Below are 27,244 nucleotides of genomic sequence, written 5' to 3' on the forward strand. Positions count from 1 at the left end.
CAGTTCTTAGTCTGCGATCCACAACAAGGGTAGGAGGTAAATCGAAACAAATTAGAAAGTTCTAATCTTTCTCAAGCTAAGGTATTATTTTGATGATTGCATTACCTGAATCGATGTGGAGGCCCACAATGACCTACAAGACCTTATCAGAAATAGCTTATTCGGCATATGTATATCTTGTTCACATCTCCCTCCCATTTTGCTCCTAAAATTTCTTCATCTTCTTCAGTGCAAGATTTCCTTTCTTTCGGTTGCAAACCATCCTACTTTCATTTCAGTCGCCTAGTCGCGCATTACTGCCTCGACGGCATAGCATTGTACACTCATTCTGACATTGAACTTATTTCCGAAACCAGCCACGCACTGGACACTTGACAAGCCAGCGACGATATTGATCTTTACATTTCACCAAAACTACACGACACTTTCAAGATGCGCTTTCTACTCAGTTCCCTGGCTTTTGCAGCCAGTGTTTATTCCCAGTCTGCGGCATTTCTCGATCCCAAAACAGGTATTGAGTTTCAACAACACACCGATGCCACAACCGGACTTAAATTTGGTATTGCGGTTCCCACAACAGTTCAATCAGACTTTATCGGTCAAATAGTAGGTAGCAATCATAATCAGGGATTCGCCAACTTTGCTAACCAATTGTAGGTCCTGCCAACAAATGGTACTGGATATGCGGGGATTTCCTTGACTCCCAAAATGGTTGGAAGTCTTTTCGTACTAGCATGGCCCAATGTTGATTCTGTTGTTGGAGGTCTCTTTATGTCTAGGTAACTACATCTGAACTCCCAATGTCCCTCCATGTCTCACATCAAATAGCGGCTACTCGGCCCCAAACGTATATACCAACGCAAGTGTGTCCGTTTCTCCAATCGCAAATGGCACCTTTGTAAACTCAACTCACATGTCCTATACGTTTTTGTGTACTGGATGTATCACCGGTACTTCGTCTTCATTTTCTGGAAGCACTGCCGACATTTCATTGGGCTTCGCCGTTGGGACTAAATCCCCAACAAATCCAACATCCGCCTCTTCAGCAACGTTCGTCTATCATGATGGCGGTTTTGGTGGCTTTGGTATGACATTGTCTGGATCCGCTGATTATCCTACCTGGGCTGCAACGGCATCTGGCAGTGCAGCAGGTGGATCGGGAAATGCTACCTGTACAAACGTAGGGACAAACACTACGACTACCGTATCAAACTCGACCTACGACTATATAGTTGCTGGTGCAGGACCTGCTGGTATTATTGTGGCCCAGCGTCTGACTGAGAGTGGCAAGTCTGTTCTTTTGTTGGAAGGTGGCAAAGCTTCTACATATGCTACCGGTGGTCGAAGTACTGTATCATGGAATGACACTGTCACCCAGTACGATGTTCCTTCAATGTCTTACTACCTTACAACTGCGTCAGATACTTCTGAGTACTGCACAGACACTGCTAGCCGTATGTATTCTTTCCCTTCATTTTAAACTCATATGCTAACCTATTCTAGAAGCAGGATGTTTACTCGGAGGGGGGACAATGGTCAACGCCTTGATGTTCATTCGTCCACAGACAGCCGATTTTGACGACAAATGGCCTGCAGGGTGGAAATGGAACGATGTCAGTGCAGCCGCCGAAAAGCTCTATTCACGGAATCCAGGAACAACCCTTCCCTCCAAAGACGGCAAGAGGTATGACCAGGGTGCTTTTAATGCCATGTCAAATTTCCTGAAAGGCATGGGCTGGAGCCATATTGATGCCATTGAGCAACCGGATTCAAAGCATGAGGTCTACAGCTACCCCCCCTGGGATATTCAGAATGGACTTCGAGCCGGCCCTGTCACCTCGTATCTGCCACTTGCACAAGCATCACCGAATTTCAAGCTTTCCCTGGAAACCAAAGTTCTCCGAGCTGTTAGAGACGGTTCTTCTATTACCGGTGTAGAAGTACAAACATCGACGGGTGCTCGACAGATCATCAACTTGAAAGCTGGCGGAAAGGTCGTACTCGCAGGTGGCGCAATGTCAAGTCCTCGCATTCTGTTCAACAGCGGCATTGGACCAAAAGACCAAATCTCAACTGTCCAGAGCGGTTGTACGGGAGTCACCCTCCCAGCCGAATCCGATTGGATTGACCTACCTGTCGGCCAGAACCTTCGTGATCACCCAATCTTCACGCTGACATTCAACACGACATCGGCCTCGGCAGCGAATGCTACTTCTATGCTTGCTAGTCAATTCACAAATCCTGGGCAAACTGATATTGACCTTTTCGCAAAGGCCAGTGGGCCCCTAGCCCAGAGTGGTCAGCGCCTCAACTTCTGGTCTAGCTTGAATAGTACCGACGGCATCACTCGTTTCTTTCAGGGAACTGTCAACTCCCCATCTGCAGGCACTGTTCGAGCGAAGGTCTATCTCACTCACGGTGCTACGTCTGCCGGAGTTCTCGGTATCACCTCCACTGGCTCAACGCAATTCAGCACAGAACCTTTGATGAACACCGACGAAGACAAAGCTGCCGTTGTCGAGTTTCTGGATTCCATTCTGAATGCTGCCCGAAACTCGACCATTTTGGTCCCAAGTTCAGCCAGCGCCACTGGTGCATCATTGGTCGCAAGCTACGTCTCAGGAAGTCATTTTGTTGGAACCGCAATGATGGGAGATTCGAAGCAAAATGCTGTTGTCGACACTGACACTAAAGTCTTTGGCACAGACAATCTGTTTGTGGTTGACGCGAGTATCCATCCCGATCTTCCAACTGGCAACACACAAGCCATTGTAATGGTTGTTGCTGAGCATGCAGCTGCAAAAATCTTAGCACTTGGTAGCTCATCCAACTCCACGGCGCCGTCGATAACACCACCATTTGCAAACTCCACGATTCCAGTTACCACTCCATCGAACACTACCCAGCCATTGACTCCTACCGAGAGCTCCCCGGACGCCGAAGATGATTGCTGATTCGGATCCTCACCCTTATCTATCTTCTAGAACTGATTTAGTCGGTGTATCTGACACGATTTTGTTCTCGAACCACGTTCTCATGCCCGGGAGTATTGGTTATGGCTTTCGATACGCCATCGGGTAGCGTGGTGAGATTATTCTTGTATATACTTAAATATTTTTGCACATATAAATTTGAGAGCGAGGTCTCCCCCACAACCCACCTTACCATGCCATTGACACAGCTGCTATGTCGCAAGTCGGCTGGATATATTCACATTATAGCACGTTAACAATAGCGAGGTTCGCTGTGTTATGTGTGCCTGGCGCTGGCTTACGGCCATAAGAATTCCCAAAAAAAAAACAGTTGTCCATGAATAACTGTATCAAATGAGCGTGATCTATAAGAACTTGAAGAGCCAGCAACTTAATAAATTCGAGAATATTGCCCTCCCGATGGTCTCATGGTTCTTATTCACAGGGTCCCTAGCAAAGTTGCCTCAGAGGGAATTATATTTGGATCTACTTCTAGATGAACCCTTGAAGGTGAAGGGTTAAGATATGATTTGTGAACAACTTGATTGCAACAAGGAATATGTTCTGCTACCGAGCAATCTTCTAACAATGGTTCATTTCTGGGAACAGGTAATCCTCACAATTCTTTTAGGGGATACTCCTTAATCACAATACTATCTGGTTGGAGGGGAGGCCAATGCTCAGCATTCCAGTAGTAGCAGTAAGTGAATAACAAATCCATGCTCAATTTGAATCTGTTCAACATTTTACGCTTCTGAATGGTGTTGTTAGGATTCGTCTATGATGTTTGGTAGTATACTTCCCTCTCCCGTCAACAAGAAACCAAAACGTTGGATACATACAATAGCGCAACGACTTCAATTCACTCCAACTTCGAATGAACAGCAATACAACACATTGACACATCACTTCCATGATGCCACCATCGTTGACGATCTGGGCGCTTTCTACCCCGAGATATTCAACCCAGTTACGGCTGATCGAGTTTCACCCGCATCATGCTTCACTTGTCACCCCACTCAGACAACGGCGGCCCAAAAGTGTCTTCAATGTAAGATGTTCTTGAATGATAGTCAAAACAGACTGGTCCTAGTTCTTCAACACCTCGCATACTACAAGGAGAAACTGGACACCCTTGGACCAGTTGCTCAAATCGAACTTGAGAGGCGAATTGATTGGCTTAATGCTCGGGAGAAGGGAATTAGACTAGGAGCTAATCAGATCATCAACCGGCACAATGATATTAGAGGTCAGTGGGCCCGAGAGCAGGTGGTAGAGTCTCCTTGGGGCGCAGAACCTCAAATTACGCCAGAACCGCAACCATATGCATCGCCGTATGCAACTCTACCACCTGTCAAACCGAGCTATCCCGAGCCTACTCTGCAGTCATCTCAGGCCTGGAGACCTTATGGCCCATAATCGAGGGCGAGATCATTTGTGGGAGAGTTCAGTAGTTTGAAAGGCGTAACAAAGTTTGCTTCTAGATCTTGGGAGCCCTCATTTTGATCAGATGTGAGGCCAGAGAAACCGAGAGTTTTTGCTGTCGTTGGCATGCGATTAGTAAGATGCGAGGAATTTGGCTTGTAAATCGAGATACCACTTCAGGTAGACAGACGGCGTTCCAGAATAGACTTTAGGACAACTTCAATCGAAAAACATGAAGTGCATCATCGCACACACATCAGGGCATCTTCCCCAAAGCATTTCAATATCGAGCCTTCCTCTTTTAACATTGCCCCAACCCATAGTCGAGCACCCTCCACTGTGCGAGCTCCAAATTTTATTACGGTGCATCCTCGTACCTTGGCTGCTGACCAGAGAATCCCATCTGCGAGCTCTTGCGCCAGCCTGGCATTTCTCCATTCTTCAAGATGGCCAAGGACCACTGTGCTGTCCATATCTTTCATGTCTTGTGATCTGAAATCTCGTGCTCCTATCCTAGGTAAAGCTGCAAACTCGGCCAAGAAAAACGCGGCGGTGGAGTCGACATTAGGTCCTCTTAACACTAACGTACCAAAGATGTCCATCCTCTGCATTTTATCCTTGATTTTCATTTCCTGGATTTCTGATGTAGACGAATCAAGGATTACATTGTCCCGAAGCAAGAGCCGTGGCTTCTCTCCTGCTGGTCTGATTGCCCACACCTCGTTGCGACCTCGCCAACTCCAAAAGTCCCAGTCTTCTCCTCTTGCGGTCCTTCCGGCAGAAACCCAATCCAGTAAACAAAGCGAACCTTCATCGGCAATCTTGAATATTTGTGTTTGCTGATAGACACTTTCTTTGAACGGCTGGACTGGATCTGGTAATAAGCACAGAGAAGCACCATTTTGTATCGTCACATCCAAAGTTTGGCGGGTAATAACATCCCGTGTTGGGGATTTGAAGATTTTGGTATGACCTTGAGTCACCATACTTAGTTTGGAGGCATCGCCAACGGTAATCGAGAGGTTTACTTGATCGCCTCCAACGAGCCCTCCGCCGTAGGTGAGGAGAAACACGAGAACACTCTTTTGATATGACGTCGGCGATGGTGAGATCAGTTTCAATGGATACTGAAATGTCATGGCCGATAGCGCAGATACCTTCTGGGGAGCGAGAGCAACTACAAGCTTCCCCTCGCCGGGAGCAGACGAGGAGGAAGGAAAAGGAGACCGCATGGCGAGTAGGCCTATATTCCCGATAACAAGGCAGGCTGTTAACTGGTAGATGTCATGATTGGCTTTGCGATATGATTGTCTAGTTGTCGAGCGTGTCAGAGCCTAGAAAGATCTCGTGGTCCCTAGGGGCTGATCGCTGATCTGTGTGTCGGGAACTTGGGCGGAGCGGAGCGGAGCAACGTGTAGTTGTGAAGTAGCGATGAAGGATCTCTATCGGTTTTGAGTCCTGAGGCACCCATCTGTCGAACTAACCGTATGGTACAGAACAATCTTCCCAGCAATTGAGTCTTAGTATCGGAATAATTTTCATTGGTCCTCTCTCTAATTTTCACCTAAAATGTCAATAATAAGCCCATTCTATGAAATGGTTGCTATACCTCGAATTGGAGAAAATGATTGTGCCTCAACCCTAACGTACCGCTCCTGATTCGCTAGCTAGCTTACTGATTTCGAAATTGCAATTGGATCCAAGCCCGAGTAGCTAGTAGAGTGAAAAGAAGAGGAAACAACAGAAAATGACGAAAACATCAATTTATGAGCAAAAGTCTTCTTTCCCGACTAAACCACCTGACGATGGCGGAGTTAACATGCAGCTGGAGAGGGAAGAAGTTCGAATTTAAGCGGCGTTAAGCAGAAACTCATCAACGCGAACCTTTTGGCAGCATTGCCCCAGGTGCCCAGGTGGGTAAGCACTGCTATATGGTATTTGTGAGTCACTATTCCATCGAAGGATACCTAGATACCCAAGCAAGTCTCAACAATGATGTTGACCATACCGTAGACTCAGGTAGTGTTCCCCATTGGCGTTTGTCAGCTATGATGTCTACAGCGTCGGTAACCTAGGTAGCAGTGCAGAAGTGATTACTACACTTGTATTATTCTGTCCAAGTGCTCTCTCTCTTACTCTGGCCTCGGAGTGACCATTCCTACAAGATTTCCTATGCGGATGCCAGCTGGTATTTCGGACAGATTTACAACATTGTTGCCACTGGTGATCTGCTGAATAATCGGATCAAATCGCTCTCACTCGGCTGGAGAGGCACGGAAGGCGACTCATGAGTAATCTATCAGGTTACTGGAAATCTGGAAATCGAAAATACCTCGGTGGCGAGGGCATCTCGGGCTGCGTTGATGAGATAAGCTTGGATTTGCATTGTACCTAGGCACCGCAGGAAGCAGGTACCCCAGACAGCGGGTTATCGGCCACACAGCTCCCCTCCCGAATCGAGAGGCCCCCCCCCCTTCCAGATTGGGGTCCAAGCTTCCAGGGCTGGTGCTGGTCTGTGACTCTGCTGGTGGGGAAATCGAGACGTCGTCGTCGTCCCGCTTTGGACGGTGCGCCAACGACGTACGGCCGGCCGTACCTAGCTTGGGCAGTTCTAGGTCGACAACAACATCCATCCTAACTATTCGCAACTCATTCAACCACCCCCCCCCCCCCCCGATCGTAACGACGCGCCATTTACCAAAATACAACCCCCAGAGTAATCCCACCAGTAACCATCATTGCAACATCAATTTGCTGCATCATCAGCATCATCATCATCATCGTCGTCCCTTCTCGCCTTCTCGATTCTCGCTTCGCATCTTTTCGCGCCGACGTATCGGTTCGGCAAGACAATTGTACGACCCCGAAAGGCAAACACTGTCGATTTCTGACAGCATCACCAATTCTAAATACCTACCTACCTATTCATGCTGTCGGCTCGGAATATTCTTGTAAGATCTGCGCGTCCCTCGTCCTCGAGGCGAACCAGCCAAAGTGGTGCGAACAATCACTCCAAGCACACTTGCTAACGCAAATCGGTAGTAATATCCCCATTATCGGCGGCCGTCTTTACCCTCGAGGGCGACGTCTCTACCTCACAGCCAAGTAGAATAATTTTTTCTCGAACGAAAGAGAAAGTCGGTGACCCCAGCGCCGGTCATTCTTGCCTAACATCCTCCTTTGGCGGGCAACCACATCGTCCATCCTACATTGAACAGGGATATAATCGAACCGCTAGAGATCTCGTTCCATAAAATATACCAAGCTAGATTTGCATTGTTTCTAGCTTGCGATTGTCGTATTGCGCTACGGCCTGGTGGTAATCCAGACGTGCTACTGTTGGTCGGAACGAGGCAGCGTGATTGCCCTGACCCCATCGTGGGCGCTGACGAAACAAGATTGATCGTGCGATCTTCGTCGCTGGTCGACTGGCTCTCCCTGGCGCAGGTGGTAGACGTAGCAAGTCGTGGTGCAGCAGTTCCACTTCACATTTGTTCAGACACACCCCGTCAACAGTGCCGCGGTTGCGAAGAATTAAGAGAAGTGTCCCGAACCTCGCTCTGTCCTGTTGCTGGGAACGAAGATTGTCAGTCCGCCATCGTAGGGAGATAGTGCGAGACTTATAGTCAGCATAAGGCATTGAACTATCGAGTCTTAAGCGTTGAGTGGCTGTAGGGCTGTCTGTCATCTGCATACGCTGCAGACAGATATTATCTCCTTCCCTTGTACTGGCTATCAGGCCTGGGCGAGCCACTTCCCCGTAGAAGGCCTAGCCAAGAGTGGGAACTTATCAAAGGAATAGCGCTCATCCTCGTGGATTGGACCACGGTCATTGGCCATCGTGACCACGGAAGCCTCCTACGGCCCTTGAGGTGGCACTATTTCTCTTTCCTTCACCGACCAAGACCTCCGCTGCTTTGTGCAGAGTGCTACAGGGTCCATTGTGGAAGGGTCTGCAGACACATTTCGTCTCAAGAGGATATTATCCTTCTCTTCCCAACTCGGATTTTAGTTACCACCTCACATTACATTGCGTGTAATTCATAATTCAAGATGACTCCTACACCTCCGTCTACTACTTCGTCAAGCGCTGGTGGCCATTCTCCAGATGCACAATTTCGTGTTGTGCGAAAGAGAAACAGAGTGCCCTTGTCCTGCGGTCCGTGCCGGCATAGAAAGTGAGTACCCAGTGGCCTTGAACCCCCTTTCCCGTCTACAGCACTCATGTTTCAAAGCGTCCTTGACCATATTGACAGAAAGTAGGCTGAAGTGTAATCGGACGCATCCATGCGAGAACTGTGTGAGAAGAGGGGATGCTTCTTCATGCTCGTATGCTGCGCCTGGTTCACGGAAAAAGAACCAAAGTCAAGGAGCTTCCACACCTGATGATATGCAAAATCGTATTGACCGTTTAGAAGGCTTAGTTTTATCTTTGATGACCAATGGCGCCCAGTCCGCTGGTCCAGCAGCAGCTACCGCAGCCATTGCTCGTTCTCAAAGCGATGGTGCAGGTTCCTTCACATCTCCTCTGGGGCTGGATGACGAAGAAGATGGAATGATAAAAGAAGAAGACGAAGATGGAGAGAATAGTGAGGTGGAAGGCGTTACTAACTCGTTAGGACATTTGAAGGTAGATGCAGACAAAGGGAAGTCCATGTATGTGGGAGACTCCCATTGGCATATGGTTTTAGCAGATGTAAGTTTCTGTTCCCTCAAGCCTCCATTTCAGTGTTACGATCTATTTCCTTAAAATTTTTACCCGCAACCACTTTTATCTTAGCACATCATCAGTTGGCGTCGTGTTTGCAAGCCCTATTGCTCGTGGCCAATTGGAGCGAGTGCTACCATGTCACTTCGAAATACATTGACAATCAAGAAGTCGTCATTTGTGTGTAAAGAAGAGCCAAAGATGATCGCTAATCTCAGATCAGATCACTGAAGTCAAGAATTACTTCATTTCCCACAAGAAGGATATCGAAAAGAACTATGAAAGAATTCGACAATCAAAACCAAGTTCCGTAATCGACGGGCCAGCTTTCCTTTTCAATACACATGGTCCAGCTACAGATGGAGAACTTCGTGGAGAAGTTCCCACGAAGTCAGCGGTAGATAAACTCGTAACCCGGTACTTCAACTCATATGATCCTGCCGTCCATATACTTCACTCCCCGACTTTCCATAAGCAACTCCATAATCACTGGCAGGATCCAGCAAAGACATCCATAGTGTGGCTCGGATTGCTTTACTCCATTCTATCCCTTGCCATGCAGTCGTACAATAAGATCGGTGATGAGCCATTGGAATGGAAAGGTGAGTAATCAATTGCCACGGATGACACTTTCAGCCTCGTTAACAGGTTATACAGGCCGAACACTGGAATTAGCCAGCGAATATCGGTTGCGAACGGTGCAATGCTTGGTCAACTCGGATTATACGAAGTCATCTATTTATACAATCGAAACGCTAATTCTGTATGTTCAAGGCGAATACCAGACTCGTTTCGATGCAGAAGTGGGGATTTGGGTTATAGTAGGAATGATTGTACGACTATCTATGCGAATGGGTTATCACCGAGACCCAAGTAATTACCAAGGCATTACGCCCTATCAGGCCGAGATGAGACGGCGCATATGGTCGTTTATACGACAGATGGACACCATGTTCTCCTTTCAATTAGCGCTTCCAGGTATGATAAGAAGCACAGACTGCGACGCGTCGTTGCCTCGAAATATTTTTGAAGACGAATTCGGCCCAGACACTAAAGTCTTGCCGCTTGCAAGACCACTCTCGGAACCCACTCCTGTGAGTTATATGATTGTTAAATCACATATTAGTGTCGAATTTTCTACCATTTTGGAAGAGATAAATGCGGTCAACGGAAAGGCTATCAGCTATGACGAGATATTGAAGAGGGATAATAAGTTACGAGATTTGAGAAGCAACATACCCCCTCATCTACGCCTCCGTCCTCTAGAGGAATGCATGCATGATCCTGCTACATTGTTGATGCAGCGATTCAATATTGATATATTTTGGCAGAAGACTGTCGTTGTGCTCCATCGGAAATACATAGCTCGGGCAAGGCAAAATCCGCGTTACGCACATTCTCGTAGAGCATGCGTAGATGCATCTCTGGAGATTCTACGACATCAAATCAAGCTGCACAGCGAATCCCAACCGGGAGGCCGTCTGCGAGCTATGAAATGGTTCATTTCATCACACACAAAGCACGATTACCTCCTTGGTGCCATGATTGTTTGCCTCGAATTACACTACGATCAAGTCACTGAATCATTGCCCGAGCCTCCTCCGAATCATGACCCGTATTTTTGGACCCCTTCTCAACGTGCTGAGATGCTTTCATCGTTGGAAGCATCCCACTCGATATGGAAGGAATCATCAACTTCATCAATGGAGGCATACAAGGCATCTAACGTACTCACTATCATGCTTGAGAAATTGAAAAGCCCAAAGGAAGCTCCTCTGGAGCCATCTACTACAGCTCAAGCTTTTGCTCAATTTGATGACGAAAACCTTAAGCCGGAGCACTCAGCGGCCATGACTCTAGGAATGTTGTCTGGTGGTTTAACTCCCAATTCTGCAGCCTTCCTTAGCAACATGGCCCAATCTCCTGGAGGAGGCTTATATGCAAACATCGACACGAATATGCGCGATACAACTGGTCTTACACCGGCCCTCCAGATCGATAATCCTTTTGCCTCGATGAACAGCGTTGCTTCACCCTTCGCTGTATTTAATAATGCGACTAGCGGTACCGGAATGATGGATTTGCCAGCGAATTTAGACTGGGTGAGTTGCTATTAAATTAGCCATATATCTATCCTGTACAAGTTGCTAATTATTATTCCAGGAGGCTTGGGACTCGTTTATCCAGAATGGCGGTAATGTCGAGGCTGCATATGCCTACTACCCCCCGAATACCGACCAAACGTTGGTTCCAGACAATCAAGTTGATCTGTCGCAACAGCAATATGATGCAAATATCTTTATGGGAGCCAACACACCTGGTAAATGAACGTCATGATGGAGTTTTGCATACTTGCAATTACAAATGTTGAGGAAGCGAATGAAAATGGGTTATGATAGATTATTATATGTACAAACCTCTACTCTGTGCGGAAGCTTTTTGGTGGGACCGGTACATACCCATTTGGATGTTGGCGTTGTTTCAACCTAAGGAATTGAATTTTGCTATTCATTTTTACATTTGTCGCCCACTTATCGTGTGCTCGTCAATTTTGGACATCATCAGATCAAGGATGCGTTTGTCATCGTTTGCCATCCTACAACCCATAAGATAAGCTCTATCATGATCCAAAAATTATTGAATACAGAAGTGTGCCTTGACGATTTGCTCCTTGATCACAGCCTTTCTGACAAAGATTATGATTAGTTGCACAGGTCTTTCATGATGTGAGCCTCGGTACTCAAACTCAATTTCATTGACTAACAGTTTTTTGAAATATACCTACCATACACCGGGCAAAACCGGTAAGACACACGGACGTATGTCGGGGAGTTGGCTGTCTTGATTTTCACATCTCTGTCTCTCAGATCGAAGAAATCTCATGATTACAAGCCGCGGTACCATGAGATATCTTGATTACTTTCGCTCAGTTTCCGTCACCCTAAAAAATGTTTTGCATGGCTAAATGTTGTTGAATAGTACTGGGATCTCCTACTGGGGGTTTTGAAAGGTCTAAACACAAAATGACGAACCTTTTTAATTGAGAACTCAATATTGTTAGCATGGGAGGTGCACACATTTGATGCTTCAAGCCAGCACAAATGTACTAGATCAACGAGAATCAAACCATCTATCAGAGTAAAGTTGCTCATTCAGGCAGAGAAGTCGAAACAAATTACATCCAAGTAAGACCTCACGTCTATTCCATAAAGGCCAAAAATCAGTAGATGCTTAAAGGAACGCAGGAGAATCAATAGACAAAAATTCTCACAGCTAGGAACGAAAAGAGTTCGTGCTCCTGCTAATCTCAATGCACTACATGTCACGCAAGATGTACCAAGAGATACTGGAAATAGTTTACTACTGTATTTAGGCTTCGCTGGCCTAGTTGTGAAAGACCTATGAAGTCGACGATTTACAATCTGAATCTATTCCGCTATGTATTCTCAGATGTTCAGTGTTTAGGGAGTAGACAGGCAAATTCGAAAGTTCGAAACTGTTTATGTTCGAATTAAGGAATCATGTTCGAATTAGAGAAATACTAGAAGATTGTTGGTAAACTTTCGATGCATCTTCCAACTTTTACATACAGTGCTCGATGAGTCGCGAAAATGACATGTTAGGCAGGTATAGTGCTTGTTGGCTTTAATTTTTTCTCGTGCAAAAAGTATGATAACTAAGGTTCCCATAGCTTACAGCTCAATTTAGTTGCCATTCCACAAAATCCAAGGAACCCTTAAACAGAATTATATGACTGGTCATTGCTGACGTAGCGGGGATGACTAGATTTTAACATAAGACAGACTTATTAATGTCATTAATATTCAATTAAACAAACAAATATTGCTCGGCAGTGAGCTGACTTCCTATAATACAAAACACATGTTTGATGTATCGATTCAAAAACCGTGTCTTTAAGTTGGCTCAAATGTAGCCCAATCTTATTATTAAACAGATCCGTAACCGAGGTTCTAACAAAATATCCTGTAGGGAATAAGCCTGTCAAGTATAATGTACATTGTGGTTTTGATACAAACAGCCAACTGCCAGATAAGCGAATCGCTCAGTTGTGGCTAACATTAAATTTATAGTTCTGGTCAATTCGAATGCTAGAACAAGCTACACTCAAGAGCTTTAAAGAAATAAGCTGGAAGAAAATTGAGCTTCCGAAAAGCAAACTCCACATTTACAATCAGTACCTGCTGGGCTGACGGGCTGTTGTGATAGGGGGTGGTTCCGGATGTCGCGGATCATACTCCTCAAATCGAGGCTCAGATACTCGTTCCACAGGTACCCGAGCGCCATATGATGGACGTCTTTCATGCAACGGCCTTCTAGAGTAACCCTCGTCTTCGTAAGGAGCATAGAAGGGCTCTGGTCCGCGACGGATAGGTCGACGGACAACGTACTCTCCATGCGCATCTGCGACCCGGACGAGCTCATAAGCTTCTGGAGAACGTGGGCGGGGATCAGGTGGGTAGATGCGATAATATTCCTGCCGAGGATGGTCCCCATGGGTGAATTCCTCAACCGCTGGTTGAGGCGTAAGTGTACGATAAGCGGAATCTTGGGGGAAGGGTGGGCCAGCAGGGCTGCGCAGAGAATTATACCCTGATTGCCCACCTGGTTTATTAACGTATGCTGGTGATCTTGAACGTGCGCGGTCGTTCTCCAGTCGAACACTCTCATAACGAGCGTATCTGCTCGGTGTCCGATGAGTGGTATGGCTGTTTTGTCTTTCATCTCGATAGACAACATTATTGACTTTATATCGTCGATCTACTAATTCAGGAGAACGCTCGCGGTATTGGACGCCAACGAGCTCTCTCTGTCGATCTTCGTAGGCGTAAGATCGAGGTTGTGCCGGCAAGTTGCCGTTGTATTGCAATTCAGAATATTCCTCTCTCGTGGGTTGCCGCAAACCCCCTCCAGACAAGGGTCGAGCTTGCGTATCGTTACCACTGCGAGGCCGGCGGGATTCTGCTTCAATTTGATACCCATAGCTGCTTGGATAATCTCGTTGGAAATCCCTATCATATGCTCGCTCAGCGCCAGAATAGCGGATCTTTGCTTGCGAAACATCGTCGCGTGATGGTTCACGAAGGAAAGTGTTGAGAAACCGCTCAGCGGCATCAGAAGATTCGGTCTGTGGTCGAATCTGGTGATCATCAGCTTGCGCTGCGACATGACCTGTGCGTACCTCGCCATCTTCAGAGCCGCCTTCCGCAGGTATATCTTGAGGTAATCTGTCATGCGCCTTTTGAGCTTGTTGCGAGATCTGTGCGACGACATCGAATATCCTATTTCGAGCCGTGACATCCATGGCTGATGAAATATCCCTCACGTTGCTTTGATAAGACTCTACGTTCTGTGCACGATAACCAACATCGGCATAAGCCGCGCCACGTGGTGTATAAGCAGGAACAGGCTCTGCGCGGATTGGATAGTCCCGCTCATCGACATCTCTATAACGAGGGTTGCGGTCTATCTCTGCAGCACGCTCATAGTTATCAGGATGTCTCCCATGAAGATGCTGAGTTCTCGGTCCAGGTTCTGTATATGAGTTCTCCTGCCATTTCGCAGACGAAAGCTCGCGAGCTTCTTCCTCACGGCGGAGATGGCCATACTCCCGGGAAGGCTCGTAGCCATCATCGCGAATATATTCACCACGGGGGTGTTCAAATCGAGGGACAGGCCGTGCGTCTACTGGCAGCTCCTGTGGATTTCGCGGATCATATTCTCCACTCTCATATGTAATGTTGCCGTTGCTCGATGGTTCCGTATCGCTTCTCTTAGCGTAGTAATTGTGGTGGCCGTCTTGACTTGGAACAAGCTCGGGGTATGGATGTGAAGTCGCTTCTGTATGACCATTGGCAGAAAGTGGATGGATGTTTTCGTTATTGCTTATTGGCGTAGGTAAGAGCTCTGGAAGAGCCTCCGTAATAAGCTTGAGCCTTTGGTCATCATTGCCTTGGAAAATGTGTGATATCTTTGATATTTCCGGAAGCTCAACCATCTCCTTTCTCCAATCAGGAGAATAACTGCTGCTGTTTTTAGACGAAGCTTGCTCATGGACAGTATGGAAGTGGTTAACAAGCTGTGGGAAAGAAAAATGCTTCTTCGGCTGGTTTGGCTTGGACCCGGCAAGACCTAAAACACACGCTCTGCACAGAAGTCCGTTGATGTTACGAGCCGGCCGCATCTCTTTGTTGTTAGAGAGACCATCTATTATCATAGAAAGTGTAGGCTCGTTGTCGTTGTTGACTCGAGAATTCTCCAAAAGATGATGGATAATAGTATATACCTTAACACTTCCTGGAATTTCCTTGATCGGATTGATGGTATTCCAAGTATCGCGAACACTTTTACCTACTTCCTTCAGCTGCGCTTTGTACTCTTCACTTTTTTGGGGAGGAGTTTTGTTAACTTGTGGTACCGGCTGACCATGATTGAGTGGGTAGTGGTTGTGCTGAGCATTATGCGTATCTTGGGGTGCTGGGACAACGGGAGCGGTCGCAGGAAAGACCGTTTCGCGGGCCGTGGGATTAAACGCAATATGGCCCGCTACCTGATGAGGTTGGCTGTATCCGTGTTGGGAGTAGTCCTGCGGTGTCTGGTTATATCCCCCGTTAACAGTTGACGGAGCTGAGAAATGCTGCACCGGGTAACCTTGGGAAGTCCCGGAGTATGGTTGGGGAGGTGGATATGGGTTAGACTGATGCTGCTGGAACTGTTCACCAAATCTGGGTGGTCCATAGTAAGGTGCCTGGCTCTGATTGTATCCATGTGGGTTAGATGCGTGCATTGGAGGGGGCATGGGCACAGGTACGGGATTCTGCTGCGAGGCGACCAGAGATCCTGGCATCGGACCTGAGACAGGTGCTGACTGATACCCACCAAACCCAAGATTCTGCTGCAAGACAGGTCCGTTGCCCAAATATTGTGCACTGGCACTTGGTGGGCCATTATAGTATGGAGGAGTCGGAATTGTGGAAGGGTCTGGATTGAAAGGGGGATACTCAGGCCATTCCGATTTCCAGTGAACCACGATGCTTCCTACACTGAGGGTGCTCGTGTGCTTAGCTGCAAAATGCTGAATGACGCCTTCAAAGCCATACCATTTCGAATGAATACCACAATGGGGATCATTACAAAGAAAAAGTTCCTTACGATAGGGCTCAGTATAAGGCTTGATTTTGGTATCAAAAACCCATTTCATGTTTTCCAAAATCAATTTGCGAAGATAGGGCCCGTTTGGAGGATCCGAGTCCGGCTCCCGCCCAGTTGCACGCATAGCGGCTTCATCTTTGGCCATCTCTGCGTAAAACCTCTTTCGGACATAGATGAGGACATCTGCAGCAAACTTCGGAGAACTCTCGTAATTTACTTTGTTGCCTCGATCCCATCCATTGTAAATGGTTTCGTCTGCATACCCACCTATTCTCGCTCGAAGGGGTGCCTGTACGTCGTCCCATTCACGGTCTATTAAATCTTTTGAGTCGGACCTAGCCGAGATATCTTGCTGTTGGCGTTCATCCGAATGTTCCTGGGCTATCCGGATTTGTGCTAATTGGTCATGTTCCCGTTGCTCGGCTTCCTCCCGTTGTGAGAGCAATCTTGGCTTTAGGACTTCCCACGATCCGTCAGTAAGCTGTTGGCTAATTTGAATGGCTGCTCGGAACGAGGGCATGTGTGCTAACACTCCTGGGGTTAGTGGAGGATCCAAAGACATGCAACGCCGTTCTATCTCAGTTCTTCGCGCTGCCTTCATCTGATCTACCTCCTCCCTGGTTCTCTCCTGTCGCTGAGGATTTAGTCTTGCAGGTGCGTACGAAGTAAAGCCGTTTTGAGATGGTGATTCGAAGCGATTGGGTGGGTTCATAGCTAAACAGAGATTTTTGTCGTTAGAAATGTTCCCATTATAACATGCAAGTGCTGCAGACAAAAATTCCGACTCCATGATATCAAGTACCTCCAATACTCAGACGAACCTAGGAGAGGCACCGAATCAATGGTATTGAAAGTATACAATGCTCAATAACTCCTCGTGGCGAAGCAAGAAAATGATATGTTCCGAATCAAAACCTACGCAACACCCCGCAATGGGAAATGACGATATATAACAGCGCAAAGAAGACAACTTACGAAGTGATGTTTGGATGGGCTGGAAAGGACGGCCAGCTGAAAAGGGAGGGAAGTTTCTTGATGGAAGAGGGTTAGCAAGTTGATATTGATTGACCGAGTTTAGGCCATCCGATGTTGATGTCTCGATCTTGACGATTGGTTCTTTCTTCGCTGATATAGGAGCTTCGACAACAGGCGGTTTCAAGATGCCTATGCTCAAGAGACCACCCGAGTTTTCCCATCGCTCCCACCGAGAACCGTCAGATCTCTTCTCCTTCCCACGCTCTTCTAATCCTTTAAGCCATTCTTCGGCAGTGGCAGCTCCTAAGCTCTTGGCATCCTCGAAGTCTTTCTTGATCTCTTCGATTTGAGATTTGAGGAACCTCTTGGTAATTTGAATTGCCGCAGGTGGATGGCCGGATTGTAAAGTATGTGAAGATAGCACATGATATTCATTTGTCATAAATATAAATGGCAAAGCCACCATTAAGGGAGACGCGAACGCTGACGACAGTAGGAGATCAAATTTCCTAGACGAATATTAGCCCATAGCAACACTCGCCGACCTCACGTAGTGAATCAGTTACCTTGACTGTGTTCTTTTCAAGGCAAGACCCGCAACTGCATATACCAAATGACCAAACGCGAGACACCCCGTTTTCACCAGGCCCTGGATGCCATTGATCTGCAGCCCCTGGATTATCTTGCTTCCCACAAAACTGGCATCTGGAGCTGCAAGCTAATTTCCACATTTCCATTTCTGATCTGCCTGCCAGTGGTCCAGGCATACCGTTGCGCAAAAGTAATCGTGAGGCACGCCAAATGACATCTGGCTGAAGCAATTGTATGACATACTCGGGGGAACGAACAACAGGATGAGCAGTGGAAGAAGGATCAATGTAGGCATTGAAAGATTTATTGACTTGCAGCAGCCGGCCCAAGACTCTTGGGTGGCAGAAAGTAAAAATACGGTGCCAGATTTCTGCAGGTAAGAAAGACTTGTCCGAGTGTAGGCGGCCGTTGGGCGTCCGGTAAGGCACTATCGATCCAGCCAACTTCAAGCGCTTTCGCGCCTCGTTACTCATATCGGTTTCCATTTGGCTAGTGGGGGACTCGGACGAGAGCTTTCGCTTTCCGAGGACCTTGGATTGCTCCGAATTGCGATTCGTCAGATGGGTAAGGGTTCGGTCATCCTCCTCATCATCTGTGCCAGCAGACATGGAGACATCAGAGTCTGAGTCCGAGTCATCCGTACTGAGGGCCGGGCTGCTCATGTTCGAATTCTGGCTCCTTTGAATCCTTTCGTCGAGGTTCTGCGAGGGCGAAGAGTCAGCAGGAGTAGGGTTTGCTGTTGAGGATGTCGAGGTATCTGAAGACGCTTCGCTCGAAGGTGTGTCCATTGCCTTCTACTTCGCTTGGATCAAGTCGTCGGTGGCCTGGGATGAGAAAATAGAGGTGACCGACCAACGCGTCTCCGCTGCAAGATGGAGAACGAGGAACATGCAGAAAGAGAAAACAGAAGTAGCTAATCGTAGCGTACAGCACGCAACAGGAAAATAGGAATTTTGCAGAATGCTCAACCTGATGATTGGAAGTTCCAGACAGTCAATTGATAGGACGTTGAAAGAAAGGGACACTGCGTCATGCCGTTCGTTCGCAGATGCGCGATCAAGACCACGCTTGTTCTGTCGCAACGGGAGCACAGCAGAGGTAGAAAGTCGCAGTGGTGAAGAGCGAAACAGAAACACAGAAGAGAAATGGGAGGAAGAGAAGGAGGTGTACTTCGAAGAGGTGATGGCGAATGAGAGATAGTTGTACTTTTTCCCTGGGCGGGAAATGTGGTGGATGTGGTTGAGGGTTGCGATGCGGAGACTTTGGTAGGGCGAACTTGCAAGGCGAGCGAAGGAGAAATTTTTGGTTGGTGATGAGCAGCTGAGAGCGTGCGAGGGAAGCAGAGCTGTTTGTGCCTTGGTGCCTGAGCTGGTATCGCCAGGCAACAAGGGTATCTACTCATCACGTGACAACCTCGCACCTCGTACCCGCTTCGGACTGGTCCTGGGCACGCTAGCTCGTCTGGCAGGATGACGAAGTAGCGCTCTGCAAGGCCGACACTTCTCAGCTGTCAGTCAAGGAGGGACAAGATCTCCAACCTTCCCTTTTCTGACAAAACCGCTTTTTTGCAACTTCCTTCCAAGATGGCCTCTCTAAACACCTCCTCCAATGGCCCCTCTATCAAGTCCTCATACAACGGAGTAATCAATTCTCCACAACCCTCCGGACCAGCCGCCGGCTCTTCTACCTATGGCCAGTGGGCCGTCTTTTCTGTCTCAGCACCTCTGGTGAATGCTTTCCAGCAAGACAGCGGCGGGAAGGAGAGCGTCCTCAAAGTACAGGCCACTGGAGGTATGCGGTCTTGCACCTTCTCTCCCCAATACTGGGTTTGTTTCGTAGCTGACTGGTAATACAAACGGATAGAGGGGGAACTTCTAGATCTAATCGAAGACTTCTCGGAAGGCCGTGTCCAATTCGCCTTTGTGAAAGTCAAGGACCCCAACACAACTCTGCCGAAATATGTTTTGATAGGATGGGTCAGTTTCGAACAATGTGCGGTCCAGAGGGCAGAACTGACAAATTGCCCAGTGCGGAGAGGGTGTGCCTGAAAGAACAAAAGGCTATTTCACAAGCCACCTAGCAGCGGTTTCCAAGATTCTCCACGTAAATAACTCCAGAGCCCTCTTGTTACACCGTCAGGTTTCTCATTTGTTCTCATAGGGATACCATGTGCAAATCACAGCTCGTTCCGATCGCGACCTCACACCCGAAAGCATCATTCAGAAAGTTTCAGATGCTTCGGGGGCCAAATACTCTTCAAGTACAGCACCACCACCATCCTCAGGACCTCCCCCAATAGCTGCCAAATCGAAGCCGGCTTTCAATCCCACACGGTCAGGCGGCACATCGGGTTTCAATCCTTTGGCGGGCTCCCGATCGCGACCCAACCAAGACAGCAATGTTGACGAAGATGGATGGGGAGCTGATGCGCCAGAGGTTACTCGCTCGCAACTCGAAAAGGTCGCTCCGGCGTACAAACCAACAAAGGTAAATATGACCGAACTCACAAAGCAGAAGCAGGAGCCCTCCCGATTCAATGGACGAGAGAAGGAGCAGGATAGTGATGTGGTGAGAGGTGGTTACCAACCGGTTGGAAAGGTTGACATTGCAGCCATCCGTGCAAAAGCACAGAAGAAGGACGATGATCGACCAACGACCGTGAAAGGTGCATATGAGCCAGTTGGCAAAGTAGATATTGCAGCTATTCGTGCCAGGGCCCAAAAGCCTGCAGATGATGGGCCTCGAAGAATTTCCCCTGCCGCAACTGGGGCTTCTGCTACGAGCAATACCGGCGAGGAGCCAAAATCCCTCGCCGATCGATCCTCCGCCTTCTCGCAATCCGAACGCTTGACTTCGATGCCCAAGCCAAAGGTTGCGAACAGGTTCGGATCGGGCGCATCAAATTTCACAGGCACTAAGGCACCTACCCCGGGTGCATATGGCCTTCAATCATCACCTATTACGGCGGCCCCAGCACCTGTAGGTGCAGCAAGCAGGACCTTCGCCGACGAGGGAGGCAAGACGCCGGCTCAAATTTGGCAAGAGAAGAAAGCTCGTGAGAGAGGACTTAGCGGTGCTGGAAACGCTGCTCCAAGCTCCACCCCGCCTATCAAGAGCCAAGAAAGCGGTGGAGGGGAATGGAAGAGTGGCTACAGTGGGAAGTCCTGGGCCCCCGTCGCAACCACTGCGACAGGTCGCTCGGGCTCTGGTAGTATTGGCCAGCAGAGAACCGGGGAACAAGAACGTGAAGACGAGGAACAAGCCCCAGCCTCGCCAGCGGGCGGGATTGGGGCAATTCGGGATCGTTTCAAGGGAGGAGCTCCAATGGGTGCACCCAGTATTCCAAAAGCAACAACTGGAGACTCATCTGCCTCACCACCCCCGATCAACACGTCAAACCGACCTACTGGTGGTGTTCCAATGCCAGGTCTTCCTTCGCGACCAAGTCACAATGACCAAGATGACGAGGATGAGGATGATCAGGGCACTACGAACATGCCAGCAGCGCCACCACGTATTCAACGAAGCCCTACACCACCTACTCCGGAACGTGAAACCTCTCCTGTTCGGATTGCTATGCCTGTTTCTCGCACGAAAGCACCTGAATTCGAAGCACCTGAGGAGCGAAACTCTCCTCCGGCGCTACCGACTAACATTGGTCGACAAATACCCAAAGAAGAAGATTTGACAGAAGAGCCACGCGGGCATGACCCAGCGCGTGGTGCGGGAGCCGCAGTGGCTGCAGCAACATTCGGGGCAGCTGCAGCGGCAGCAACGAATCAAGATTCTGCCCCAAGTGGCAAGCGAGCTGTCATTCAGTATGATTACGAAAAAGCAGAAGACAACGAACTAGAGCTTGTCGAGGGCGAAATTGTCACAAACATTGAGATGGTCGATGACGATTGGTGGATGGGTACCAACCAGAAAGGCGAGAGCGGCTTGTTCCCAAGCAACTATGTCGAGCTCATCGAAGGAGATGAAGAAGAGCAAGAGGCACCTCCTGCGCCAGCAGCTAGGACTCCTGCTCCGGCACCAGAACCTGCTGCCGAGTCAGCCGGCGCAACCGCAATTGCGATCTATGACTATGAGGCAGCTGAAGATAACGAACTAAGTTTCGACGAAGATGCTAAAATCACCGGTCTCGTAAGTTCCTCCCCCAAATTACTCGATCTCTAATCTGCCATCTACTAACACACCTTGTGCAGGAATTCCCAGACGAAGACTGGTGGTTCGGGCATTACAATGGGAAATCAGGTCTCTTCCCTGCCAATTACGTAAAACTCGAAGACTAGAGTTCTTCGATGATTCTTGATATGCCCACAGCGATGAATGATCATGTGATAGATTTCTGTACTTAGGGGGTTGGTCGTTCTGTTTTTCACATTTTCGGTAGCGGTGGATGGACCGGTTCTGGGGCAAAATTCAAAAGTAGAGAAAAAATTCGATTCCCGTTGCGCCTGACTGGTAGTTTGTTTATGTTTACACCCGACGTCAATCGTGATATTCGCTTAAAACCCAGCCCCTTTTTCGAAAGAGAACATTACAACCACGTGAGCTATACGATGTTCAACACAAACATAGTAAAAACTAACACTAGACGGCACAATCATTTGGTTCTCGATGACATACTTAAACTCCTCTGCTTCGCACAATATAGATTTTCAGAAAACCCAACCTTCTCTTAGATCTCTATACCTGTTTCGGTCGAAATGATATTATTTGACTAGGAATTAGACCCCTGATCCACAGCACTTTTAATACACATTAATAGTAGTTGCTTGACAGAATTAGAGCTCTACTTCTACTTACCTCGGTTTGTTTTTGGATCTTTCGATCTAGGTCTATTTGTCGTTTTGCTAGTTCTATATCAAATCTGCTTAAACGCGATAGTACGCCCTCTCCTGCTCGTTCGATTTTCCTTTATCCACGACAATGATGAACAAGCTACCCATTTCGGCTTTACATCCAACTCCAAGTCTCTTTCACTACTTGCAGCTCTCGGTTTCTCAGACGTCGAGGTCAATTGCCACAGGGTCCAGCTCCGAGGTATCCGATATAGGAAATTGGCCATTCTCAGACAGCACTTGATCTTCGACCTCCAGCCCCAGAAAATCAAAAAGGTCCTCAAACTCACTCTCCTCTTCCGGTGTTACACCCGCAGCTTCCGGATGAATTGCTTTCCATTCATTATGAACATCAACATGAATACTCTGTTCCAACTCGGGATAGAACATGCTCTCACCGTGTTCCCAGTACCTGTGATTTCTGTACAATTCAATGTGACAAATTTCGAAGATGTCAGTGCATGATGGACATTTGATTGAGGATTTGACTCGATGGATCGTTGATTGCGGACTTTCGACATTCAACCCGTAATGCTGGACTGGATTCGGTTGTGAATCTTGCCGAGGGGGTGAGAAGAGTTGTAGGGGATCAATTGGAGAACTCTCAACAGTCTCTGTTTCACATAGCAAAGGTGCTGCGAGTTTGATTTCATGTCTGCTTTGAGTTGCAGAACAACCTTGGGGCTGTGTTCTAGGGACTTCTGTGCTGCTCTTGGGAGAAAATCTGGATTGTGTTGCGTCTTCTGGAGCGCTACCTAGAAAAGTAGCACTCTGCTTGTTGCTAGTCTTCGCCTCATCAGACGTTTTTGCCGTATTCAGACATGGTACTGCAGGGGTTCTCAAGGTAGCTACGGCGGCTTATTCTCTGATCAGCCTTACATCACCGCATTGAGGATTACTACTAGGACGACATACAACATAACTTCTGATGTCTCGAAAGATAGAGTTCAGCATGATACCGGGCTCCACAGCGTATGCATGTGAACGTTGACCATGTATCTGGGTTGCAGATATCAGTATGCGTTACTTGAAGAGGAACGGCTGGCTGAGAGCAAATAATCCTATCACGCTTTCGTATTTCGCGGGGGCTGTCTGGCCGAGAGGTGATGACCTTATCACGTTGTCGTAGGTTGCAGGGACTGTCACGCATGCGTCGATTGAATCTTGAGCTCCTTCTAAATGTCGCAGCACTCGCCGAAGCAAGGCAATTTGAGGATCCATCTTGAACCAGTGAGGGCGTGAATACGGATGCTGGGTTTAAGTAAGGACCAAGCTTTGACAAGAGGCTTTGGCAATGCTTAAAAGCTACGTTTTCTCCCTCAGGTAGACCCTCTGCTCCACGGTCTGCACCTTCGAGACCAGGCGTTGGAGCTTGGCTGCAAGCGTTCACTTCCATATGATTTGATTTAATCGATTCTACAGTACCTGAAACACAGCAAGTCTTAGTAGGAGACAAACAGCGGTGCTTTCAGTATGCTAGTTTACGTGAACCTGAATCACACGCAAGGCTCATGCGAGCAATAGCAAATACGACAAGCATCTGATGGTTATTATCCAGAGCGCTTACTCATTAGAAGGGGTCTCAGAGAATAACAGCACCAACTGGAAGCGATTTCAAGGGAGTAGGGAATGGCTTACTACTTGGATTTTCAGTGCTCGACACTTCTTTCATAATGGCTTTTGTTGAACGCATCCGATAATCTTCTACAACGTTGCTTTCGGTCGTCTTAGTTGAACGATCGGAGACTGCCTTTGTGGAATGACCTCTTTTCATGTGCTCAATTTGTACTGGCGCAATCTTGGATTCTAGACCCGAGTTCTCGGTAATAGGGTGATCATGTGCGGGATATTTGACGCTTGAAAAGAGCGTAGCATTTGAACCGAAAGAAAATCCATTATTAGCAGTTGTGGGAGTTCTTTTGGGATCTTCCCACAAAGTGGTTCGAGCTTGATAAGTTCCTACTGAATCAGAGGATTGTTTCTGATAGTCATTAAAGCCTCTCCCCCCCTGCTCAATGAAATAGAGCTTTAAAGGATATGCCCCCAGTCCGCCACCAGCATACATACCAGCTTGCCTCAATTTGTCCAAGGTGCCCCAACTAAAATATGACGAAAGTAGAGAGCAGAAACTGTCGCAAATTGGCTCTGTCTTCCACCGGAATCCTGCAATTGCCGTCTTTCTAATCTGCTGCTGGAAATGTTGTTCAGTCACCAAAAGACAATGTTGGATATGTTCCACCTTCACATGTATAATCGCTAAGTCTTTGCTCGCAAAACAACCTTTGGCAAGACAGCCGGGCCAGAGACATCTGTACGGTCCTGGTCCGCATATCCATCCGGGAGTTTTCTGCCACTTTCGAAGATCTTCAGCCACGTCTTGCTTGCACAACAGGACGTATGTTGAGGGTCCATAGCAGATTTTTGAGAAATTATCTGGAACTACACGGTATTCTCTAGTGGCTCTCCTGAAATCAGTGGCGAGCCGCCTGGTATTGATCGCAATCGGAAATGGTGACCGCACGTTGCAGCTGCCAAATTGAGTATTGACCATGATTTCTTGGAACCATTGAGATTGAGGCGCTGGAAAATCCCATTGAGGCTGCAAAAACGAAGGCTCATTAGTGTTTTGATGCATGATCATCCTTCCATCATTTCCCAATTCGAAGACTCCATGTTGTGCATTGAACATCGATTGCACAGATTTATTCCTAGAAGAAGCACGCTTCAGAGTTCTTGGCTTTTGACTTGGGACTGAGATTAATGCGTTCTCCGAATCCCGTCGTCTCTTTCGAGTTGCTTGCCTCATATAGTGATCCACCACTGGCGAGTTCACATCTTCGGAGCGAGATGAAGAGCTAGAAGTATGTTAGACGATTGACTTTAGACGGATTGCTAGAACATGAATCCTACCTCTCCCATTGGTGGTCTACCTGCGGTCTATCGTTTGATGAAACCTTTGTTGTGTCTGTGAAGGCATTTGCCCACACTGGATGGAGTATGTATGGCTGCGCATTGTCTGAATATGAATACATGCTGGCGGAAATCTGTCCGAGTTTGAAATAACTAAACCAAATCTAACAGAATCTTTGTAACAGTTGTCGTTGAATGTACAGTTCATTGCACGCATGAGGCAAAAATTTAAGAGATACGAGAGCCAGAGTTGCAGAGAAGGAGCGACCAAAGAGTGGTGATTTTGACAGTAGAAACATTCTTCAACCCAATTTTTACGTCTGGAAACTGTTATATTTTTGACGGGTGAAACAATGTACAAAATATTCCTAAGGAAAGGTATAAGTCAAGAGCCCTGAACCCGTCGTAAGTCGTCAAGGGGTCCTCGTTTCTGCATTTCCTTTCTCAACCCGCAACTCATTGTATAGCCTCTGTTCGTATAGGCGCCACTAACGCAATGCTCAAGACAATTATGTTCACGTAGGAAGAGAATAACGGAAAATATCCGTAGACGGGTGAGTTTCTGTGCGGAGCCCCTCCATCAGCACATTTCGCAGCATTCTGGTCAAATGTTAGCCGTGTACCCCCAGATAGTCCATCAGAACGTACCAGCACAATCCGCACAACATTCACAGCCTTCTTCACAAACGCAGCAAATGCACAAAGCGGCAAGACAAGCACCTAAGCAACCCCTGCTTTTTTTCTGTTGCTGAGGAGGCGCGCCCCCCTTGAAAGTAATCAGTACAGAGCAGTTGTCGGCTAGCCCGGGAACCTTACCTGCGAAAAGCCTCCGTTTGGTTGGTAGCCTTGTTGTGGTGGTGGATAGCCTCCTCCTTGTTGTGGGTAGCCTCCTCCTTGTTGCGGGTAGCCTCCTCCTTGTGGTGGGTAGTACATCTGAAATCGAGAATCAGTTTAAGCTACCAGTTGGTTTGGCGGTTTTCCCTACCTGTGGTGGTTGTTGGGGGGGACCTCCCTGCTGATATTGACCCTGAGAAGGGCCTGTTCCATAATAACCTTGGGCAGACATGTCGGAGTGGCAGTATCTACTGTTCTACGGAACAACAACGGTAAGCTTCCATACGCTGAAATGAGTGCAATTGAGGCGGGAAGGATGCACGGTACCTGCTGACAAAATTGTAGGTATCTACAGGATATTGAACCGGCAGGCCAGATGAGCTTGTGGGTATCGAGTCCCGCGACTCTTCGTGAGATCCTCGTTGGGCGATGACGATGCGACCGATGCGACAGTGAAGCGTGTGAGGAAGTCTTAGAGTCTTGAGGTGTTGAGTAAGAAGTTAAGGTTGAAGTTGAGAAAGAAATGGAGGAAGTTGGGGGAGGTTACGGGGTACGAGTCTTCGCGACGCCACGATTGTTCTGTACAGCACTAGTGGGAGATCGGATCGGATTCTCCTCGGGTAACATGCGCCATGGCAGTGCAGTTGAGGTGTTTGAGGAGAGAGTGTCAGGAGTTCCTGTTGAGAAGGCTGTTCTAGGACACTGAGAAAGTCGGGTCTCGCATTCCACAAAAGCAGGACGTATTTCTCTGTTCAAAACATCAACCAAGCATTCTTATGGGTGCTGTATCCTTATCAACCCCAGACTCGCCGATT

General features: G+C 47.8%; 7 protein-coding genes across 7 annotated transcripts; 4 read left to right on the forward strand and 3 right to left on the reverse strand.

Annotated features, from left to right (window-relative positions):
* Positions 1 to 432: 432 nt before the first annotated feature.
* GLAREA_03815 (FAD/NAD(P)-binding protein) lies at positions 433 to 2,954 on the forward strand (the record flags this gene model as incomplete). Its single annotated transcript, XM_008084068.1, has 4 exons — positions 433 to 606; positions 658 to 773; positions 829 to 1,454; positions 1,504 to 2,954. 4 exons carry the CDS (start codon positions 433 to 435, stop codon positions 2,952 to 2,954), a joined length of 2,367 nt encoding a protein of 788 aa, XP_008082259.1.
* An 801-nt stretch (positions 2,955 to 3,755) lies between these two features.
* On the forward strand, positions 3,756 to 4,391 carry GLAREA_03816 (uncharacterized protein; the record flags this gene model as incomplete). Its single annotated transcript, XM_008084069.1, has 1 exon — positions 3,756 to 4,391. The coding sequence occupies one exon, from the start codon at positions 3,756 to 3,758 to the stop codon at positions 4,389 to 4,391; it is 636 nt and encodes a 211-aa protein (XP_008082260.1).
* A 248-nt stretch (positions 4,392 to 4,639) lies between these two features.
* On the reverse strand, positions 4,640 to 5,629 carry GLAREA_03817 (uncharacterized protein; the record flags this gene model as incomplete). Its single annotated transcript, XM_008084070.1, has 1 exon — positions 4,640 to 5,629. One exon carries the CDS (start codon positions 5,627 to 5,629, stop codon positions 4,640 to 4,642), a length of 990 nt encoding a protein of 329 aa, XP_008082261.1.
* A 2,821-nt stretch (positions 5,630 to 8,450) lies between these two features.
* On the forward strand, positions 8,451 to 11,433 carry GLAREA_03818 (Zn2/Cys6 DNA-binding protein; the record flags this gene model as incomplete). Its single annotated transcript, XM_008084071.1, has 5 exons — positions 8,451 to 8,575; positions 8,661 to 9,093; positions 9,329 to 9,707; positions 9,763 to 11,207; positions 11,269 to 11,433. 5 exons carry the CDS (start codon positions 8,451 to 8,453, stop codon positions 11,431 to 11,433), a joined length of 2,547 nt encoding a protein of 848 aa, XP_008082262.1.
* A 1,864-nt stretch (positions 11,434 to 13,297) lies between these two features.
* On the reverse strand, positions 13,298 to 18,629 carry GLAREA_03819 (uncharacterized protein; the record flags this gene model as incomplete). The annotated part of the gene is made up of 4 exons (XM_008084072.1): positions 13,298 to 16,989; positions 17,251 to 17,759; positions 17,817 to 17,961; positions 18,020 to 18,629. The coding sequence occupies 4 exons, from the start codon at positions 18,627 to 18,629 to the stop codon at positions 13,298 to 13,300; spliced, it is 4,956 nt and encodes a 1,651-aa protein (XP_008082263.1).
* Positions 18,630 to 19,424: 795 nt separating this feature from the next.
* Positions 19,425 to 22,133, forward strand: GLAREA_03820 (Actin depolymerizing protein; the record flags this gene model as incomplete). The annotated part of the gene is made up of 5 exons (XM_008084073.1): positions 19,425 to 19,632; positions 19,705 to 19,817; positions 19,870 to 19,944; positions 20,002 to 21,984; positions 22,047 to 22,133. The coding sequence occupies 5 exons, from the start codon at positions 19,425 to 19,427 to the stop codon at positions 22,131 to 22,133; spliced, it is 2,466 nt and encodes an 821-aa protein (XP_008082264.1).
* A 714-nt stretch (positions 22,134 to 22,847) lies between these two features.
* Positions 22,848 to 26,661, reverse strand: GLAREA_03821 (uncharacterized protein; the record flags this gene model as incomplete). Its single annotated transcript, XM_008084074.1, has 7 exons — positions 22,848 to 23,542; positions 23,601 to 24,110; positions 24,324 to 25,540; positions 26,089 to 26,195; positions 26,244 to 26,315; positions 26,412 to 26,528; positions 26,581 to 26,661. 7 exons carry the CDS (start codon positions 26,659 to 26,661, stop codon positions 22,848 to 22,850), a joined length of 2,799 nt encoding a protein of 932 aa, XP_008082265.1.
* Positions 26,662 to 27,244: the final 583 nt, after the last annotated feature.

This window comes from Glarea lozoyensis (assembly GCF_000409485.1).
Source record: "Glarea lozoyensis ATCC 20868 chromosome Unknown GLAREA2, whole genome shotgun sequence".
NCBI classification, from domain to species: Eukaryota; Fungi; Ascomycota; class Leotiomycetes; order Helotiales; family Helotiaceae; genus Glarea; species Glarea lozoyensis.